The sequence below is a fragment of the Pelophylax lessonae genome (assembly GCF_965119305.1).
Source record: "Pelophylax lessonae genome assembly, chromosome: 8".
Classification (NCBI taxonomy): Eukaryota; Metazoa; Chordata; class Amphibia; order Anura; family Ranidae; genus Pelophylax; species Pelophylax lessonae.
Window position 1 is genome coordinate 209,037,350 of NC_138775.1, and position 21,930 is coordinate 209,059,279.

Genomic DNA, 21,930 nt, shown 5'->3' on the forward strand with positions numbered 1-21,930 from the left:
CACTTGATTAAGCTGAATATTTTCCTAGGACTAAACGTACTGTAGAAGGGAAAGAAAATCCCCTTCATTATGATATAAACACATTTATCTGTGTCATGTCAGGCAGGCACACAGGGTTTCTCTTTGTCTTGCATTACAACTAAATTTCTTACACTAATCTTTTAGTATATGTTGGTGATTAGAAAACTTTTGGGCACAGAATCCAAACTGAGTGTTCAGACCCAAGTAAAACAAGTGAAAGTGCTTGAGGTAAATCCATTCAAAGTAACTTTCCCACCAGGTATGGATGACCCAAACTAACCCAAATTAACCTAAATTTGGGATTAACCCAAATTTTTCTTGGCTTCACATTGAACTAAAGCTTATGCCTTGTAGAATAATCTTTATTTGAGAATAGCTCGGTGATGGTGCTCCAAGCTTTTAAGATTGGAGATGCCTGAAAACTTTAGGATTACCTGAATGCTCAATGAATATATAAAAAAATATTAAAAAAAAAAAAAACACACACAGTACATATGCCAAGGAAATCCTAAATAACAAATTTTATGTCTGTATTTTTATGCCAAATATTCTTTGTACCACACTACATAAATGTAATGGGAAGAAAAATCTAGGAAAGAAGTCTGATAACTCTCACCACCCAACAAAGCACCCAATGTTTGACTACAGTATGGATTTAGGTGTATTCAGCATGTAGTTTGGATCAGTTTCAGCAGAGTTTCTTCAGAGGTGCAATGACCTTTAGTGGACCTCCTGCTGCAAATTGCTTTTGTATTCCCATGGACTTGTGTGAAAAGAACAGCAGTTCTGATGTGAACAAAAACCTAGGCCATTACTGTAATTTCTATACTTCCATAAACTGAATTTTCCCAGTGTGTTGATTGAAGTAATGAGAGAGTGTACTACACAGTAAACATTATATAAATTAGCAAATGCGCCTTATTAAAAGCCAACTACAATCAAAACATTTTATTTCAATTTGAACAGAAAGGGGGGGGGGGGAGGAGACAATAGAGTCTCAATCAGCTTTATATTGCCATCTTGTTCCTTTAGGGGTACATTTCCCCTCACTTCCTGTGAAGACCGGAAGCAAATGGAAATCTCCATGATAGGGACATGGACAAATACAAGTTTATAGTGACATTAAAAAGGGTTACATATTCTGAATATGTTAAATGGCTGTGCCTTCCTCTCCCACTGACAAATGTAACTCCAATTTATTGTAGGGGCATCATGATCAGAAGGGAGGAGAAGAGAAAAAGTTTGCCCCTATGAGATTTGAAATCTTTCTCTGCTATCCAAAACAAGGAAATGTGAAGGCTAGGTTTTCAACATAAAAAAGTGCACAAATCTCAGCAATAATGAATGTCTGTTCGGGGGGGGGGGGTTCTACAATGCCATTTCAGCTATTACAAGACGAACAGCAAATGTTTGCTTATGAATCTTGGGAACAAAAATCTATGTATTTGAATATATAACAAAAATCTATGTATTTGAATATATAACAAAGTCTGACTAACAAAAGAGAACAAGGCAAAGCACAAGCATGATTTAAACAATCAACTGGCGTTAAAAATAAAGACAGTTCCTGTACTTTCACGATTTTCCCAATCTTCTACAGACAAGTTTTATTATGTGTCCTGGGATCAATAACTTTTGCAGACCTTTCCAGTAAAATTGTCACAATGTGACCTCCTGGGAAAAAAATGAGGCCTGCATTTATTTAGAATGAAGAATGGGTCAGCATGGGGAAACAAACATTTCCCAGACAAGCTTTCAGCATTATATGATGTAAAGCACGTACCCCAGACACACTGTAATGTTGGACATTGAGGCCCAACAAGTACTCCTAACGGACTCCTAATCCATATTTGCAATAAGCACTCTTCTTACTGCTGGAAGCCACCAATCAGAAGCACTCTTCAGTTCTTACATATTACTCAAAGAATGAAAGGGATAATCTGATTGGATATGTCCATCCTTAAGGCATAGACAGAATACAGCTATGCAAGATTTTGAACATGGAATGCTGAATGTTTTTTGATAAATTAGAACAAAAAAAAAAAACTACTTATCAGCAGATTACCAAACATATTTTGTTTTAGCACAACTGCCAAAGTGTGGTTTTGCTCTCACGGCTGTTTATTACATAAGATATGGAGACATCCAAACTTACAGTACTCTGCTAATCAAGCAATAAACAGAAAAAAAAGACGAAAGCAATAAATATGAACTGCCATCTAAAAGACGGTTTCTAAAGCTCACCACACATTACAAACTGACTGTACATCTTGAGATGGGATGAACACCCCCTGTTCAGTTAGCAGAACTCCCAAACTTCTAACCCAAACGGTGATACCCATTGAAGTGAATGGGAGCCGAACAGGAAAAAAAAAAAAAATTGCTCAGTTTGAGGGCTTCTATGCAAGTAATTGGGTCCGGTTACTGCCAAAACAATCGTTTTCAGGAGCAGTAATTTTATTGATGCTTAAAGTGCAGCAATAAAAATGAAAAATTCCTTTAAATATAGTGTCCGGGGGTCCCCTTAGTCTGCCTGTAAAGTGGCGCATCTTTAGCATATATAGAACATGCTGTAGCAAAAATGACATTTCTAAATGGGAAAAAAGACAAAGTCAAATCATTTTAAAAATGACTCGCCGTTGCATTTGCTGGCACTTTGCTTTAAAAAAGTTCAGGAAAAAAAAACAGCGTGGGTCATCATGTTTCCTAGTTTTGAATAACATGATTGCAAAGTCTTGCTTTTTTTTCCTATAAAAATAACATGTCATATCTACTTGCTCTTTGCAGTGTTTTTCAGATCCTCTTCCTCTCAGGTCCTTTTCAGACTCTACTAGCCCCACCCTCCTGCCTAGTGCACCCACAAGCAGCTTGCTATGGGGGCACCCAAGCCGAGCTGTAGCTTCGTGTGCATTCAGACACGGAGCCGCGGTACCACCCCACCCCTCTCACTCCCGATTGGCTAATTTATTGATTTTGATTGACAGCAGCCAAATGGCGCCACTACTGTGTCAAAGCCAACCAGGGGGGAGAGTTCCGGATGGCCAAAGCACTCCTGCACATTGCTGGAGGAAAGTCAGGCTCAGGCAAGTATTAGGGGGAGCTGAGGGGGGGGGGGATGCTGCACACCGAAGGTTTTTTATCTTAATACATAAAATGCATTAAGATTAAAAAACCTTCTGCCTTTACAATCACTTAAGTATATAATATGTATGTTGAGCTAAAGTGAAAATATGGGCAAAATCATGTATTATACATATGAAGCAGCCGGTCGATAGCATTAACGCAGTAACCTGCTTTTCTGAGTCCCCGCTGTAAAAAGTTTAATTACTTGTTGAGCCAACCAGTAAGTCTGTTTTTTTTTTTTAACTTTTGTTAAAGCCGAAGTTCAGGAAAAATTGGATTTTTGTACTTATCATAAAATCCATTTCTCGGAGTTCATCGACGGACACAGTGCTCTATAAATTATATTTACTGGGTTATATTGCCTCCTCCAGGAGGACTAGGACTAGGCAGAACAAAAGACACCTGGCTACGCCCATGGGTCGTCCTTGGTATATAACTCTCTCTGCTCTAGGTAATCAGTTTAGTAGCAAGCAGTATTAGAAGTATCAGAACACCATAGAGTGGTGGGTGCTGTGTTCGAACTCAGAGAAATGGATTTTACGGTAAGTACAAAAATCCCATTTTCTCTTTAATTCATCGACTGACAGCGCTCCATAATTCATAACTAGTGGGACATCCAAAAGCAGTGCCAAAAAGGAAAAAATGAGGGGTGGGAAAAATAACCCAAGGCTAAACACAAGAGCCCTTAACCAGGACACAGGACCCTTAACCACTTCAGGACCAGAAGGATTTGCCCCCTTAATGACTAGACCTTTTTGCGATTCGCCACTGCGTTACTTTAACAGACAAGTGCGCAGTTGTGCAACGCTGTACCCAAATAAAATTGATGACCTTTTTTTTGGTGGTATTTGATCACCTCTGCGATTTTTATTTTTTGCGCTATAAATAAAAAGAAAAAAAAAAGTGAAAATTCCGGGGAAAAAAAAAAAATAATAATAATATTTTTCCCATTCGGCTATACAACATTCCCAAAAAACAGAAAAAAAACCAAACATTTTTTAAAAATTTTAGGCCAATTTGTTTTCTGCTAAATATTATTGGTAAAAAAAAAAAAAAAAAACACAATAAGTGTATTTTGACTGGTTTGCACAAAAGTTATCGCGTCTACCAACTACGGGAAAGATTTGTCATTTTTAATTATTTTTTTTTTACTAGTAATGGCAGCGATCTGCGATTTTTAGCGGAACTGCGACATTGCAGCGGACAGATCGGACCCCTAACTGACATTTGACACTTTTGGGGGGGAACCAGTGACATTACTACAGTAATCAGTGCTAAAAATATGCACTGTCACTGTAATAATGACACTGGCAGGGAAGGGGTTAACAGTGGAAGATAAAGGGGTTAAATGTAAGCCTAGGGGAGTGTTTCTAACTGTATGGGGGTCGGGCTTTTGAAATGATCATTAGAGACCTGCGATCCTATATAGAAGGATCACAGGCACTCTGATCATTCCAGAGAGAAAAAGAACAGTCAGCTGTGTTTACAACAGCTGACTGTCCTCTCTCATTGGGGAACGATCGTGGCAGCCTGGCGGCAATCAGCCGCCTTACAAACTTGCGATATCGATGCCTAATGACGGAAGGCCCAAGAAGCACTCCGCGCCTGAGTAGAATGCGCCGTGACTGGGAAATTTGGAACCTGACCTTTAATAAAATAGGCGTGAGTCAACGTCTGTCTGATCAATCTAGAGATGGTAGCTGAAGAAGCGGCCAGCCCTTGTCTTTGTCTTTCTGTAACCACAAAAGGATTCAGTAACTGCCAGATACCCCAGAATTGCACAAACCACATCCAAGGTATGCAAAGCAAATTCCTTGGGATGAGCCGGCTTGGGACACAAGGAAGGCAACACAATATACTCATTCAAATGGAAGTCAGGGACAACTTTGGGCAGGAATCATGGACAGGGACGAAGAACCACTTTATCCCTATGGTAGATTAGCCCTTGGGACAACTGGTCTTCTCTGAGAGGAAGCCTTCAAAGGACGTTTAGGGCCACAAGGATGATAAGAAGATCCTCGCTCTCGATTCCTCACAGGAACTGTGTTAGAAGCCTGAGCCGTAGAGGATACTGGCCTTACCGTGGCCCTTGGGCGCCTGTTAGAGGACCCACTGACCTCGTCACGAACTTTGGTATCCTCCTGTGGAGTCAAACCTGCAAGGAGGAGCTACATGTAGGACTGTGCAAACAGAACGGTCTTGAAAGTGGATACCACCAGACTCAGAACCTGTATGCAAATTGTGAGAGAGAACTGTTTGTGAGAGCAGCTGGTGAATCAGGGCCTGTGGTTTCTGAAATTTGTCCAGAGGAAGGACCACCCTGGTCAGAACTAAAATCAGACCTAGGTAAATCAATTTCTTGGAAAGGGATAGGGGGGCCTTAGTTCCAGACATTACCTGAAACTTTGCAGGAATTAAATCCAGACAAGATGACTCAGGACCTAAAAAACCTGAAAAAGAACAAACTTTGCCCCCCTTTCTGGGTACCCCCAAAAGAAACATTTCGCTGATCTCCTTAACGCTCACAAAAGTCCACAGTGCCGAAAACAACGAAGATGTCCCCCCACCACAATAATGCGACGAGGCTGCGATGAGGCTCCTTCTCATTAATTGACTGTGGCAGGAAGGTACTCTCCCTCCCCTGTGATACCCTAATGTTGTCATCCAGAGTAGCCTGAAACAGGTGATCGCCTTGAAAGGGTAGGTCAATGAGAGCTTCCTTAGAGGCTTGGTCTGCGGACCAATTCTTAAACCACAGCATGCACCTAATCATCACCGCTGAAAAAGAGTTTAAACTGCACAGGAGGAGCTGAATCCAAAGTTGCATCACAAAATAAATGCAGCCCAGGGACCAACTGGTCCGCTAAATCAACTTAAGCAGCAGGGACCTGCTCACCCCCCAGGCCCTGGTCCAAAAGCTTGGCCCCATTCAGTTAGGGTCTGAGACACCAGGGCCAAGGCAAAAAGACTAGCCACAATGCCGAACCAGCCATAATAAACATGCTGCGTGCCACAGCCTCCTCTTTCCTGTCAGCTGGGTCCTTAAAGGATGGGGATTCCTCTACAGGGATCATGATTGGTTTATTCAACCTGAAAACAGGAGGGTCCACCACTGGTGAATAAGGCCACTTTTTTAAAAGGAACTCCTAAAAAGGGTAACGTACAGCAAAACGTTTGGGGACCACAAAGGGTAATTTTGGTTGTTCACATTCCTTACAGGAAAACTTGTCAAAATAAGGCACATAAAGGAAACCCCTTTGGAGTATGAGGCAACTTATGCGTACCAAACGACATCAGACGCGTCCTCCATTTTTAAAGTCTCTTGCACTGCAGTGATAAGCGTGTCTACCAGCGCTTTTTCATTCGCTGCTGCGACCATGGAGGAATCCTCCTATCGGATGGATGTGAGGGGTGTAATTAAGTCCCCCTGGACAGGCTACGTCCACGGCGGCATCAGGCTCAGAAGTGGCATCAGGCTCAGAATCGGAGGAGACAGACTGGGCAGGGAAAGGCAGGGGGAAGCTTCCTCCTGGGCCTTTGCCCACACGCCACTTCCACCCAGGACACTAAGGACTGCAGAAGCGCCATCAGTGCAACCATGGTAAGCTGGGGTTCCGAGGGACCTGCTACCTCTATGAGGGGGCCAGTGGGGGAGATGTGACCCTGAGGCTCCATATGGAGTGGAAGATCTTGCAGTACAAAAACAAACTTTTGGCGCCACTAAAGGATCCCCTCAAGGCTCAGGGTACTTATCAGCAGAGAGAGAGAGAGCGCGAGAGAGAGAGAGAGAGAGAGAGAGAACAGGAACTACTGGATCTAGATTATCCAGCCTGTAGCCCAGCCCAGCAGTTGATTGTAGATCTTGTAAAACAAAAAATTTGTAAGGAAGGGGAAAAAAAATGCTAGGACCAGAGATCCCAGCCGGGAGCCTAGGTCCTTACTCCTGACTTGACAGATTAAAACTGATTACCTAGAGCAGAGAGGGGGTTATATACCAATCGGAGGATGGCCCATGGGCGTAGCCAGGTGTCTTGTTCTGCCTAGTCATACTCCTGGAGGAGGCAATATAACCCAGTAGTTATGATTTATGGAGCGCTGTGTCCTTTGATGAACGAAAGATAAATTATTCTGCCTTGCAGTAGGGCTGCGCCCACACTGCAGAGGTTACCTGCTTGTTTTGGCGGCTTGGTTTTACCTAACCCAACCTCTGATCCTGCAGGCTTCTCTGGGCCGATAAAATTGCCCCCACATCCCCCCCCCCACCCCCCACTTATGCTTCAGGGTTCTGAGATTCTCTGACATCAAGACAGATGCAGACCCATAGTCTCACACTGGATGTGAGGATGCTGTGGAACGGTCCACCACTAGACCATGGGGGAATGAAGGAGCAGGTAGGAAAATGCTTTTACTGTTCCCTAGATTAAACACGCAGTTAATCTTGCAGTGCAGAAAGCCCCCCTGCAAATGAGGATAATTTTGTTTTTGAGCTTAAAAAATAAAAATTTTCAGGACGCTGTTTATTGTAAAAGATATGCTACGCCTCTTGCCTGTTCATAATCTATTGAATGTGCACTAAGCTGCATATGCTCAGCTCAAGATACATCCTGGGCACAGTGCCTATTTGCAGGGATGAATAACACATGCACATGGGAGTCGCATCATTCTCTCCAGCCAATCAAAAGGCTGAAACCCCAGTAGTCAGAGGAAGCCTGAGGAGAAGATATCAGCAGCCGAAGAGGGATCCCCTTGTTGCATTGCTTAAAAAAAAGAAGCAAGCATTTTGTGGTCTTTAGCTTGCCTGTAACAGACCAAGCTCTTGCTGCTTATTAGGGGCTTGCAACACAACGTGTTTCTTCTTCTAGTGGCCAATCTACAAATCTCTATATTAAAAATAGAATTCACATGCCGCTTCTGGCAAGATCAGGCTCCACAAACAAGAGCAATCCATAAGAGTCCCAATTCACACTAAACAGCATGGAGGGATAAAACTCCTGTTTTATAGAGTTCAGACAGCCAGCACTTGCAGAAAAACCAAACAGTGACTGCAGCTACTTCGTTATTATAACCCTTAGGCCGCTTTCACATGGGCTTTCCGATCAGGTCCACCTGTCAGTTTTTCAAGCAGACCTGACCAGACCCTCCAGTCTCTAAGCAGCGGCGAATGTCAGCAGACACGTCTGCTGATACCCGCCACCATCCAATAAAAACAGGCGGATGGCGGCCCTATTTCCCATCTGTTCGTCGGATCAGATGGAAACCGACAACCAGTTTGTTTGCATCCAATTGCCCCATAGAGCAGAGTGGGACTGTGTCCATGAACGCTCGGCATAGTGGAGCGGACACGGACCTGCTGTCCGCCTGCTCAGAAGGGATGAGCGGAGAGATGTCCTGCTGAGCATGCAGATTCCACTTAGCGGAGGCGCCCGTGTGAAAGGGGCCCAACGCTAAACAGGGATAAGTGAATCTCCTGTATCTGGCTACTGTATTCTGACAACCAGCACCCATGGCTGTCAAAATACCATAATACTGTGGCTGCAATCACTGTTCAGTTCACCTGGCTTCTTCCTCAATTTCTCAGTCGAAGAATTAAAGACATAAAGCCTGCTTAAGCGTTTTTAGATGCCAACCAAAAGAAAACCAAACTTTCTAATCTACCTGCTTGTTCTTGGTTGGCGAATCAGTGGGAGACCGAGACAGTGAGGAAACCTGTATTCTTAGTAGATCAGCAACTCCATCTCTCTTCCTGTACAAGTTTTATTTTAAAGAACTACTACACTAAGGACTGCATTTAGACTGATTACCCATCTTCAAAATACACAACCCCAGTATGCAAGTAACAAAAGGAAAAAAACACCACACCTTTCCCCCCCGACACATTTCGGCTCATGTTCTTTCACCTGTCATGATAAAAATAAGGAAGCTGCCAGCGTGGACTTTGTTTGGAAGCTGCTAGCTTCCTATTTGTTGTGCTCATCCTATAACTTCACCTCATAGTAAGTCATTTTTGGAACAAGCATGCAGCTTGTCAAGTGCTGGACTGCTAGTTGGCTGCAGAACAGCGACTGACTCACTGAGCAGGGAAACCACAGGATGATATATACTGCTAGGGGGACAGCGGATTCTAAAGATAGTAGCAATGGCAGCTCCCATAATTCTTTAGCTGGCCATACATAATACAATTTTCTTATATAATTTCCATTAGATTTACCTTCAACGATGTAGTGCAAGGGCCTGTCTGCATACAAATTCAAAGTGTTTAGGTCTGACCCCAAGTAATAAGGTTTTGTTAAAAACGAAATGAAAATGTTACAAGGAAATTGTATAATATATGGCCACCCTTTAGGCCTCATGCCCACTGGACGTTTTTTTTTTTTTTTTTGTTTTTTGTTTTTTACAGCTGCCGTTTTTGGCTTCAGACATTTTTTGTGTCCATGCACACAGGCTATTATCAGCAGTTTTTGGCAGGGAGGGGGGGGGGGGGGTTCTGGCTGGAAAAACCCCCAGAACTAGTGGGTTTTGAGAAGAGTTTTTCAGCTGCAAAAAAAGCTCCAACTCTGATAAAATCTTAAAAACGTGGCTATTCGGCATTTATCAGCTTTTTTTGCGCTATAAGCTTTTGTGGGAGTATAAAACGCTGCAGCTGAAAAAAGTTACTGCAAAAAAGTTGAAAAACTCCTTCTGCAGCTACAGCTTTCTACTGGCGTTTTGATAAAGCCCAGTGTGCATGAGGCCTTATCAGGGCAGGCAGTGAAAAGATTCTAGTTTAGGAGATCAGCTGGTTTACATATTAGCAGCACTCCAAGCTTCATAAACTGAGATTAAACTATTACTACATTATATTTACAGCCCCAAACAGCTCGGACATTAGAAAAGACAAACATACAAGGAAAGTTCTTTAATATCCTATTGCTTTAGAGCCGGTTCACACTGGTGTAATGTGGAAACCCCTGCAAATCTAGTGCTGGTTCCCACATCGCACCTGAATCGCCGGCAGTTCACACTGCCCTCTGCGAACTGCTGAGAGTGTCAATACAAAAAGTTAATGATACCCCCAGATCGGTTCGCAGTGCGAACTGTGAATTCGGACAGGAAATCGCATGGATGTGAACACCCATACGATCAGATTCTGGTACAGGCGGGAAACAAAAAAAAAAAAAAGGGTCCTGCACTTGTTTGGTCAGAATGCGATGCAAATTCAGCCACTTTGTATGGCTGAATTTGCCCCACACAGAAATTGCAGGGTATCTGAACAGCAATGTGGTGCGAATCACATTTGATGTCTGGCATCGCACCAGTGTGAACGCGCCCTAAATGATAGAAGATCTGTCCTTTTTTTTTTTTCCCTTCAAAGCTATACATAATATGCACAAGTGGACTGCAAAGGCCCAAAGGAAAGCAACAAACAGGAATTTTGCTTTTAGATTTTGCTGCGTATACAGCATTAAGACTTGGCAGATTTATACACCACACGCCAAAAAGGACAGCATGAAATGTTTATTTTTAAGAAAAAAAAAAAATCTCTTACTCAGGTAGTGAAACTGGAGGGATCTCTGAGGTAGATGAACTGGAAATGTTTTCAACACTGGTAGCCAGGTTCATAGCTGCTTTTTCCACATCTTTAATGTCTATATCGTCCAGAGGTTTGTTTAAACCCGGTTCTATTTTTTTGTCCTGTACAGACACAAATGTCAATAGAAAGCAATTTAAAACAAGAAATCAGCTAATACAAACAACAACTTTGAGAAAGTCGACAGTCATTTAAAGCTGATCTCCATACAGGCACATCATATCAATAATTAACTTACTTACCTGTTCCAAAAACATCCATATCCCCCCCCCCCCTTTCATTAGGGCCGTTTTCACTTTGCTCTCAAGCACCATTACTTTCTCCCATGAAGAAAAGGCTGAAAAGGCTCCCAGTCACGAGTCCTCATCTGTGTAGAATGTATATATTCGCCAGCACACCAAGGATCTTCAATTCAGTCAAGGCTATTTTTTATTAGAGCGATCACACCACAAACAGTGTAGTGCAGCACACAGGAGAGCAATGACCTGCTTGCTGTGGGCTGTTATGACTGCACAGCACCCAATCACAACCTACCCACAACTCTTGATTGGCAGTTTTACAACCATCTTTACTGCACTTCTAGGTAGCACAGCACTGTTGACCACCCACCCATCACATCTGTGCCCCCCAATGGAATCATTGGAAATGTAGTTCTCATTTCCTCAAAGAAAACATGTGCACAGCCTGCCTAGTTCCACTATCCAGCGCCCAGGCACCGTAGACTGTACAGGGGGAAACAATTAATTCAAACATAAAAAGAAAGAATAAATTAAAATCAAGGCATTAAGCAAGGGGAAAGGAAGTGATGTCTACAAATTGGGCAGAATCCAGGAGTTAATGACAAAACAGCACAATTAAAGTTGTTGTAAACCCTTACATATACCCAAAAAAGTGACTGGCCTCCGGTGGTACACTGATGAAATCATTACTACATAAGTTGTACCGTTTAGCTATAGTCTTCTCTAAATCTATTCAAAGTCCAGAATTTATACTGCTTGTCTGAGCTGTTAAAAAACAAAAACAAAGGGGGGGGGTGGGGTGGGGAACTGAAATTACACCCAGCAGAGCTCACTGAGGTGAGGGGGAAAGACCCCCACCCCCCCCCCCCCCTTTACACAGCACAAGGCTTTCAATTAGGTGAAGTTCCCTCCTCTGTCACTTCTATGGCATCAGGAGAACTTGTCAGAAATGACTGCAGATGGGGGGAAAGAAGCAGCAGACAGAAATAACACTTGGTGCTCTGGTCTTAGACAAAAGCATGTGAACAAAGCATATTCCCTCCATAGTATGTACTTGTCTGAGGGTTACAACCACTTTAACATGCAATGCAAATTAGAGATTCAACAAAACATCAAAGGCAAACATTTGCTCCCTAGACAGTAGAGTACAATAATCCCTTTTAGTTTGATGGCAAATGCGGAGCATGGAAGAGGTATAAAAATGGCAGTCTTTTTCCTCTGATCCTTATTTTATTTACGGAGGGTTCGATGCTAACCTGAACATGAGATAGCTACTAGGGGGGGTCTAAGCTGTTCAAAGTCCTACAAGGTCAAAGTTAGGAAACGACTAAAGGCTGAAATGTCATCTGACAAGCAGGATTATTTCTTACCAGTGGCAGACACTCAGACACTGCCCATCCATAATCAGGGGAACAAGAAAATGCTAGCTGGAGATTTCCGCTCAGATCAGCATTTTCTCTTGAAACTGGTAGAGGGATGGCTGAAGGAGACGGGTTAACTTCCCACTGATGGGAAATGACAAAGCTCGCACAAGAGGCATCTTATGTCTACTGACAGTTAAAGCTGTACTAAATTTAAAATCAGTAACAAATTGAAGCCAAACTCCAGCTCACACGTCACAATCAGTTACAGCAAACTTTTATTTTTCTGGGATAAAGGTTTTACACAACCAAATAAAAGCTGATCATTGTAAACACCCCTGCTAGTGAGAAATGGTTTGTCTCCTCTCTAACACATTCTGCTGAAGAACTTGTTCTTTTAAAAGACGCACCACTTACTGGCTGGATCACCAGATAAAAATAGAAGCAAGTAAGCCTAAGAAAGGAAACAAAGCCATCACAGAGTATAGAAACCCCCCTTTAAAATAAGATTTGATTGCTTTGCAGACAGAAATGAAGACCGACAGTTTTTGTTTTATCCAGCTGTACTACTCAGTGCAACTTCTAACATCCAAGTGAAAAAAGACCTAACACCAACAGGTCAGAAAAAAAAATTTTTTTTTAAAAAAACAGCATAACCGAGTTGGATCTCCCCTCCTATAAAAACTCACCTGACCTGAACTAGCTAAAGCCCCAAACTACCTTCTGTTTTCATATGACCCAAGATTGAAGTAGAAAGAAGTCTTGGGCACCAATGTGGGAGTTTTCCATGAATAAACTGTGCAAGTACCCATAACGCAGAGCTATATACATTTTGCTCTCCTGATGCTTTTTGCAGCCCCCAAGCCACAATCTGAGAACTACATAAGGCTGGGGACTCTCTACCCTCCCACATCTTACACTGCAAGGTTCCTGCCCGACCAACCACAGTGCAATCGCTATGTAACAATCACCTACGAGTGACCGGCCCTGGACACAGACTGGGTCAATCACCGCATAGCGATTACATGCAAGCGGCCATGATTAGATGAGGGAGCCAGCAGCATTCCATTGCTTTCAATTGGGCTGCCTCCTGCAGCCAATTGCTGCAAATCTCCACTGGGGTTGTCATATGTAAACGCTGTCTAGCCCATTTGCAAGTGTAAATGTAGCCTTAAAAGGAAAATGTACAAAACAAAATATAGCATTGCTTTTTCATTATTAGGGAAAGCAGACAAAGAAAAAAAACCTTTTCATCTTTTGTGCAGTCTTCCAATAGCAGATCTTCAACCGCTTGCCCTGATGATAGCGAATCTACAATTTCGGAAGTCTTTGGCTGTTCCTTATCCTCCTACAGGGTTTGAACACAAAATTAGTGGTAACGAGTTAACAGCTTGCACATTTTTAAACTGCTCATAAACAAATATACTGCGGCAGACTTCTCTCTCTCTATATACAATAAAGTAGAATTGCAACTTTAAATAGTTTGTTTTGGCCAAGCTGTTTCCATTACAGAATGGCAGGGCCACTGGGTGTTTTCACATATACTGTATCAGTGTTAGCGACATACAGTAGATGGTAGCAGAACCAGCGACTTCCTGTCTTCTATATTTTTTCAATGAATATAAATAAGGCTTCCTTTGATTGGTCAAGATGTGCGAATGGCGACAATTTCCACCTTGGCAGTGTGCATTCAGGGCCATGCACCTCCCCCCTAAACGCCTATCAAATTAAACGCCTTTGTGATTTATTACAACTGGGATGCTACTTTAAAAAGGCATAACAGCTTAGGTTTTACACAATTGTAAACTAAAAAAAAAAAAAAAAAGTTCAAGCAAGAGGTAACCATCCTTACACATTTAATAATAATAATCAGTTATGACTGTGCCCAAGGGGTCATCTGCTTGCACATAGGAGGTCAGCTGTAAAGGCGGAACAAAAGGATACTGCTGAAAAGCATATGCCAAAGGGCAGCGACAAAAACTGGCTTCATCTTTGTATCATCCAAGTTCATGAGAAGAGCCTCAGGCAGCCCATGAACAAAGCTACAGGGGAACTATGTCCAAAAAATGTTTACATGGCATTTCAAAATCCCGTAAAACAACATTTCAGGCACACAGTTTAATGTTTGCATACAGGTCAACACGCACGGTCAGCCCTGTCAATACTGGTCACAGCGACCTTCACTAAAACCTGTTCTTAGGAGTCCATTGAAAGACAAATTCTTTAACCTTCACATAATACAGGCACTTACAGAAGGATTTCTGAAACAAAATGCACACTAGCCAAAAATATTCCCTCCTACTTCCAGTATGCCTCAGGTTTTTTTTTTTTTTTTTTGGTGTGGTCTCTTCACATTCAGAACTTATTCCCAAAAGGAAATTATTGTGCTAGTGTTGCAGATGGCACAATAACCCATTGTTCAAAATCTAAACATCCAGCTGTGCCTTTCAATTAATGAAGGCAGAAAATACGATTTTTGTACTTGCCATAAATGCTTTTCCTTTAAAGCTTAAGTTAAGATAATTTTTTTTTTTTTTATAACTCAGCACAAAGGATGGTACTTACTTATGCCTGGTAAACACTGAGTTTTTTCGCTGGGTTGAACGGGAAAAAAAAAAAAAAAAAAAAACTGTCAGCTCCAGTTGGAGCCACTGTACTATGCAAAGTTTGTAGAGTGAACTCTCCCACTGAGCTCTTGGGAATGCAGAAGGCAGGCTCTGTGAAATGTCTACATCCTACAGCCTAGAAGATCGCTTAGGGTCCCCAAGGAGATGCTTTGGTCGTCCCCACTCTTTAGTGACAATTTTGTCAAAATAGGCGGGGAAAGGCAATGCCTTTGCCGCTCTGGATGGCTTACGAGTGCCAAAGGAAACCTGCGCCTCCATCGCAGCTGCAGCTGTGTCCTCCATCTTCAAGGTCTCACACACAGATACAATCCGTGCTTCCACCAGCACCTTTTCATGCGCGTTTGCAAATGTGGAGGAATCATCCTCACTATCAGACGATTTCAGGCGTGTGGTTGCAGGCCCATGTCCGCATCAGATTTAGGATCTAAAGAGACAGGGGAAGACGGGGGGCACTTTTTGCAAGCTCGTCACCCGAAAACCACCTCCACCCAGGACACAAAGGACTCCAGGACCGTTGTCAGTGCATCGATGGATGGTAGGAACCCGGAGGGCCCCACAGCCTCAGAGAGGGGATCAGGTGGGAAGATGTGCTCTAAAGACTCCATGAGTCACCAGGGGGACCTCACAAAATGTGTAAAGCACTACAAAAGGAAAAAGCCCCACCGCGCTGGCAGCACCACCCAGTCACAAGCACCAAGCGATCCTCAGTAGAGGGAGAACCCCACCAGACGCATCACCCAACAGAAACCGGCACCTGCAGCCACCAGGATAATCTGCACTCCAAGTGCAGAGATCAGGAAGTGAAAAGATCCAGGAGTCAGCACCAGGGGATAAGGAGGGGCTCCCACCTCCGAAATCGCCACCCACAGGGCTCCACTGTCATGGCCGTCGCTATTTTCAATGGCAAACCCCCGCAAAATAGCTGCCGGACTACATAAACATTGACGCTGTGAATAAAAACACACAGGCTACAGCAAAATGGCGACCCCGCATGGCACCACGAGGCCTCTAGGGACCCAGGAGGGATCCCCCACCCACCCAGCCCCAGCATATGTGGAGGGGGTGGGAGGCAGATGAAAGGGGGTGCATGATGGGAAGGAGGGGAACCCGGGGGTCCAACCACCCAAGGAGGGGCTCAGGTCCATTCCAAAGCCCTCCAGCGGGAGAGGGGGGGGGGGGGGGGGGGACAGTCGCTCACCATACTAGGAACCAGGTGGGCACAGCTTCAGACAGAACCCCTCGCCATTAAAATAGGGGTGCTGTCAGCCAGGAGGAACGCTGCGACTCAGGCCGAGACCCGGTCATATGCTACTTCACGAGGAGTTAACTCGCAGGTAAGGCCCCGTCCAGTGGGGCTATGTCACAGCCGACCTAGCGCAGAGCTGAGGTCTGCACGCTTGCTGGCCAAACTGAGATGACCACTGGATCTAGATTATGCAGCCAGTCGCCCAGTCTGGCAGTTGATTGTAGATCTCACAGGAAAAAAAAACAGGAGAAAAAAAAAGTTCTATCTAAAAAGAAAGATCCTAGAAAGGAACTAGGTCTTTACTCCTGACTAGGCAGAAAAAAAATTGAGTACTTATAGCAGAGAGAGGGAGTATACCCCCTGGGATTGCCCATAGGCGTAGCCAGGTTTTTTTTCAGTCTAGTGTCCTACTCCTGTAGGGCGCAGTATAACAAAATGGTTAAGAAGATCAGGAGCTGTGTCAGTCAATGAACAAAACAGAAAACAAAGATTTTTGTACTTGTCCGAAATGTTCATGTCCTGCAGACATTTTTAAACAGTCAGAACAACCAAAAAGCAGTCCAAATGAAAGGTGGGCAATAGCCACTAAGAGATTCAACAGAGGTGGAGAATGGAGATACTACAAAAGTACATGGAGGAATCAATTCTTGAACAAAGGCAGGATGAAAATGGGCAAAACAAGAAAAAGAGAAAAATATTTACTGTTTAACCAAAAATCTACCCCGAAGGAAAAAAAAAAAAAAAAGAAGAAGAAAAAAAAAAATCGAACATACTATGTCCAATAGCAAACAAACTACTCAAACACCTGCAGGAAAGGCAAAAGTGTAGCACACCTGACCCTTTACTTCAAGGAAAAAGGTTTGGAAAGACAGGGCAAGCCCACAAACTGGTCAACAGCTAGAGACTTAAACTGAACTCCCCCTAAACCGTGGCTTCAGGGAGAGGAAGATCCATGGTGTTATCTGACAGATAACCAATTTCTCAAGAAGATAATATATGCGAGAGCCCTTACGGACTAAATTACGAATAGAGAAGGAAACCCCAGCTGGAAAAAACGGAATTTTTGTAAAATCTTACCTGTAAAATTCCTTTCTCTGAGTCCTCCGACAGTCGCCGCCTCTTCATATTCGTCACATATGGGGTATTAGACTTTGCTCCGAAGGAGTAGCTAGGCAACAGAATATGTTAACAATAAAGCTTTAATACATCCCACCCTCAAGGGGTGGTCCCCTCAGTCAATACCCTCCTACTTCCTGCAACCATATCTCAGTTTTAGTGGAATAGCAGTAGAGTATACAATCAAACCCCAAAAGAGGGGCGGGGGCGGCGACTGTCGGAGGACTCAGAGAAAGGAATTTTACAGGTAAGATTTTACAAAAATTCCGTTTTCTCTTACGTCCTCCGACAGTCTCCGCCTCTTCATATTCGTCACATATGGGGACGTCCCAAAGCAGTGCAAACATGAGGGGTGGGAAACGCATCCGCGCCGAAAGGCAACGCAGTCTCCGCATCAAAGAAGGAACCTTACCAAAGGAAGGAAACCAGCTGGGCAACAGCAAAAAACAAGTGCTCAACAGGAGCAACAACCCAGGAAAAGACAAAAAAACCAGGGGATACAAAACTTATCCCAACAGCCAGGAGTCCCCAACAAGGGACCCTAGGGAACAGCCGCACTAAGAACCTTGCGGCCAAAGGAAGCATCCGCCGATGCCTGAACATCTGTAGAATTTTGTGAAAGTGTGCACGGTCGACCAAGTCGCCGCCTTACACACCTGGGCTACAGAAGCCCCATGACGACAGGCCCAAGACGTACTCAGAGATCTAGTAGAGTGCGCCTTCACAGGCACAGGGGGAACCTTCCCCTGCAAAGCATAGGCCTGTTCAATGGTCTGCCTGATCCATTTGGCGATGGTAGAGGCCGAAGCCGCCATGCCCTTCCGAGGACCCTCTGGAAGAACAAACAAGGAGTCCGTCTTTCGAAAAGACTCAGTCGATTTAAGGTAAACCCTTATCGCCCGAACAACATCCAGAGAGTGCAATCTCACCTCCTTTGGATGTTTAGGCTTCGTGCACGAAGGCAAGACAATATCCTCATTAAGATGGAATTCCGAAACTCGTTTCGGAAGAAAAGAAGGATTAGGTCGCAAGACCACCTTATCCAAATGAATAACCAGGTACGGAGACTTGCAGGACAAAGCCGCCAGCTCCGACACTCTGCGAGCCGAAGTGATCGCCACCAAAAAGGCGACCTTTTTGGACAACATAGACAACGAGATCTCCCTGATCTGTTCAAAAGGAGCACGTTGTAACACAGATAGAACGAGATTCAAGTCCCAAGGGGGCAGAGGATCCCGCCTCGGGGGAACCAGATGCCGCACACCCTGAACAAAGGTGCCAACCAATGGGTTGGAAGCCACAGGACGTTGAAACAGAACGGCCAGAGCAGACACCTGACCCTTTATCGTAGCCAGCGCCAAACGCTGATCAACACCCGTTTGAAGGAAAGACAGCACACGGGACACCGAGTACGTGCGGGGTGAAAACCCCCTGGACTCACACCAGGCAAAATAGGCCTTCCAAGTACGGTAATAAACCTTCCCCGAGGAAGATTTCCTTGCGTTGATCAAAGTATGAACGACCTCTGGAGAGAGACCCCTCTCCTTCAGGACCTCGGTCTCAACAGCCAGGCCGTCAAAGCCAGCGACTGTAAAGCAGGATGGTATATCGGTCCTTGAGACAGTAGATCGTCTCGAAGAGGCAGACGCCACGGGGCGTCGACCGCCAGATTCACGAGGTCTGCGTACCAGGACCGGCGAGGCCAGTCCGGTGCCACAAGAATCACCGTGTTGCGTTCCGAGTGTAACCTGCGAAGGAACCTGGACAGCAACTGAATCGGTGGAAACGCGTACATCAGCCTGTACTGATGCCACGGGGCCACTAACGCGTCCGACGCGTCTGCCCGAGGGTCGCGCGTCCTTGCCACGAACCTCTTCACCTTGTTGAGGCGAGACGCGAACAGGTCCACATCTGGAAGACCCCACTTCGCGCACAACGTCTGGAAGACAGCCGGATGGAGAGACCATTCCCCCTGATCCAGGGTCTGGCGACTCAGATAGTCCGCCTGCCAGTTCTCCACTCCCGGAATGTGAACCGCCGTTATCGCCGGGACATGAGTCTCGGCCCAAGACAGAATGTCGGCCACTTCTCGAGCCGCTCGGGCACTCCTGGCGCCCCCTTGGTGGTTGATGTAGGCCACCGCCGTGGCATTGTCCGTCTGCACCCGAACCGGGCAACCCTGCAGCCGGTCCGTCCAGCGATGAAGACAGAGACTTATCGCACGCAATTCCAGAATGTTGATCGGAAGGGAAGACTCCCCCTCCGACCAAGTCCCCTGAGCGGACAGAACGCCCAGAACTCCACCCCAGCCCGACAGGCTGGCATCCGTGGTGATTACCGTCCACGAGATCGGACGAAACGACTTGCCCCCGGACACCAACGGGGACTAGAGCCACCACAGAAGGTTTTCCCTGGTGCGAAGACTCAACGAGATTTGAAGATCCAGAGAATGAGGTCGCCCGTCCCACCTGGACAGGATCTCCGCTTGGAGACCCCGCGTGTGAAACTGTGCGAAAGGAATCGCCTCGAAGGCCGAGACCATCAATCCCAGACATCTCATACACGTCCGCAGAGACGAGTTCGGAACGTCCCTGAGGGACCCGACTTCCTCCCGGAGAGTCCTGAGTTTGTCTTCCGGCAGGAAGACCTTCGCCTGCACCGAGTCCAGTATCATTCCCAGATAGGGGAGACGAACCGACGGACTCAGTGTCGACTTTGGAAAATTTATCGTCCAACCAAACTCCTGCAGAGTTTGCATCGTGACAGACAGGTCCTCCTCCAGACCCTGGCTGGTCGCAGACCGAACCAGAATGTCGTCCAGATACCCCAGGACAGAAACGCCCTGGGCCCTCAATAATGCCAGAACCGGTGCAAGCACCTTGGTGAAGACCCGCGGAGCCGAGGCGAGACCAAAGGGCAACGCCACGAACTGGTAGTGATCCTCCGCAATGGCAAATCGAAGGTACCTCTGATGACCCTCGAATATGGGGATGTGAAGGTACGCATCCTTCAAATCGATGGAGGCCATGAATTCCCCCGGAACCAGGGCAGCCACCACCGACCGCAGGGATTCCATGCGGAACTTGCGAACCCGCACAGAGCGGTTCAGAGCCTTCAAGTCCAGAATCGGACGAACCTTGCCCTCCTTTCTGGGCACGGTGAACAGATTGGAATAAAACCCCGAAACCTGTCCCGATGAGGCACCGGAACCACCACTCCCTGAGCCCTCAGGTCCCGCACCGCCAGGTGCAGGTCCCGCAAGCGCTCTGGAGACAGTTGAAGATTTGAGGGAAAAAAATCTGCTCTCCGGCCGAGAGAGAAACTCGATCTTGTAACCAGATCGAACGATTTCCAGAACCCATCTGTCCCGCACACGGGCCAACCAGGGCTGAAGAAAACCGAGCAAGCGTCCCCCCACCCCAAAACTGGGTGAGGGCGCCCCTTCAGGCCGAACTGTTATGGGCTGCAGGTCCGGATTGGCCGGACTTCTGTTTACCAGACCAGGGCTTCTTCTGAGAGCCTTGACCTTTGAACGGTTTGCCCTTGTAGTGCGGCCGAAAGGCACAAAAGGACCCCTGAGGGGGCCGAAAATTAGCATGCTTCTTCCCAGAAGCCCCCTTAGCCTTGGGGAAATGGGGCAAGAGAGTGCTCTTACCCCCGGTGATCCCCTTAATCAACACATCCAGGGACTCCCCAAAAAGGCGAGACCCATCATAAGGCAGATTGGCTAAGGTCTTACGTGAAGATTGGTCCACCGACCAACATTTTAACCAAACCAGGCGGCGAGACAACACCGCCACGCTGTGCACACGTGCAGCCAACGGAATCAGGTCCAGGTCCGCATCACACAGATACATGACACCCTGGTGGATCTGATCCACCATATCCAGGGTCGCCGGCGAGGCCGAGTCGGCCACTAGGACGCGCCTAAGCATCTGCGTCCAACTTGCGATCGCCTGGGCCGCCATGAGAGAAGCAAACAGAGCCTTAAGCATAGAACCCGTAACAGAATAAGTATGACGGGCAAGAGACTCCAGTCTCCTATCCGTGGCATCACGGAAAACAGGGGAACCCTCTGCAGGAATCGCAGTGGCTTTGTTCAAAACCGCAATTGCATGATCCACTGGTGGAGGCACACACCACCTTTCATCAGTGGCAGGCGAAAAAGGATAACGCAGCTTGAATTTACTTGGTACCGCAAAAGGTTTGCGCAGATCGCGCCATTGATCCTTAACAGCGCGCTGAAAATCAGCATTGCAGGGAAAAACCTGCGGCGTCCTGCGTTTTCTCTGCGTCCCATAAGCCGCCAAGGCAGCGGGGGCACACACTTCGTCCTGCAAACGCAGCGTTTGCTTAATGGAAGCAATCAACTCATCCATGATTGCAAGCTCTTCAGGCGAGCCAGGGGGAGAATTATCAACCCCCTCAACTTCAGCCTCCACCTCAGACCCCACTAGATCAAGAGAGGAGCGGGACCCCGATAAGGAGGCCCCTGCCAGAACAGCCCCATCACCTTCACCCTCAGAATCAGAGGAAAGAGCAACTCTGGGCCTTTTAGTAGATTGAGCAGCCACCAGCATTTGCACCTGAGCAGCAAGGCCAGCCACAATAGTGGCTAAATCCCCCCCTG

General features: G+C 45.8%; 1 protein-coding gene across 3 annotated transcripts in view; it reads right to left on the reverse strand.

The window, feature by feature from the left end:
- SUCO (SUN domain containing ossification factor) overlaps positions 1-21,930 on the reverse strand; it is a 158,969-nt gene that overhangs the window by 88,426 nt on the left and 48,613 nt on the right. For all 3 annotated transcript variants that reach the window (XM_082266576.1, XM_082266575.1, XM_082266574.1), the window contains exons 3-4: positions 13,558-13,659; positions 10,670-10,815 (exon numbers count right to left, since the gene is read on the reverse strand). In XM_082266576.1, coding sequence (XP_082122702.1) covers positions 10,670-10,815; positions 13,558-13,659 — 248 coding nt within the window. The remainder of the gene's footprint in view (positions 1-10,669; positions 10,816-13,557; positions 13,660-21,930) is intronic.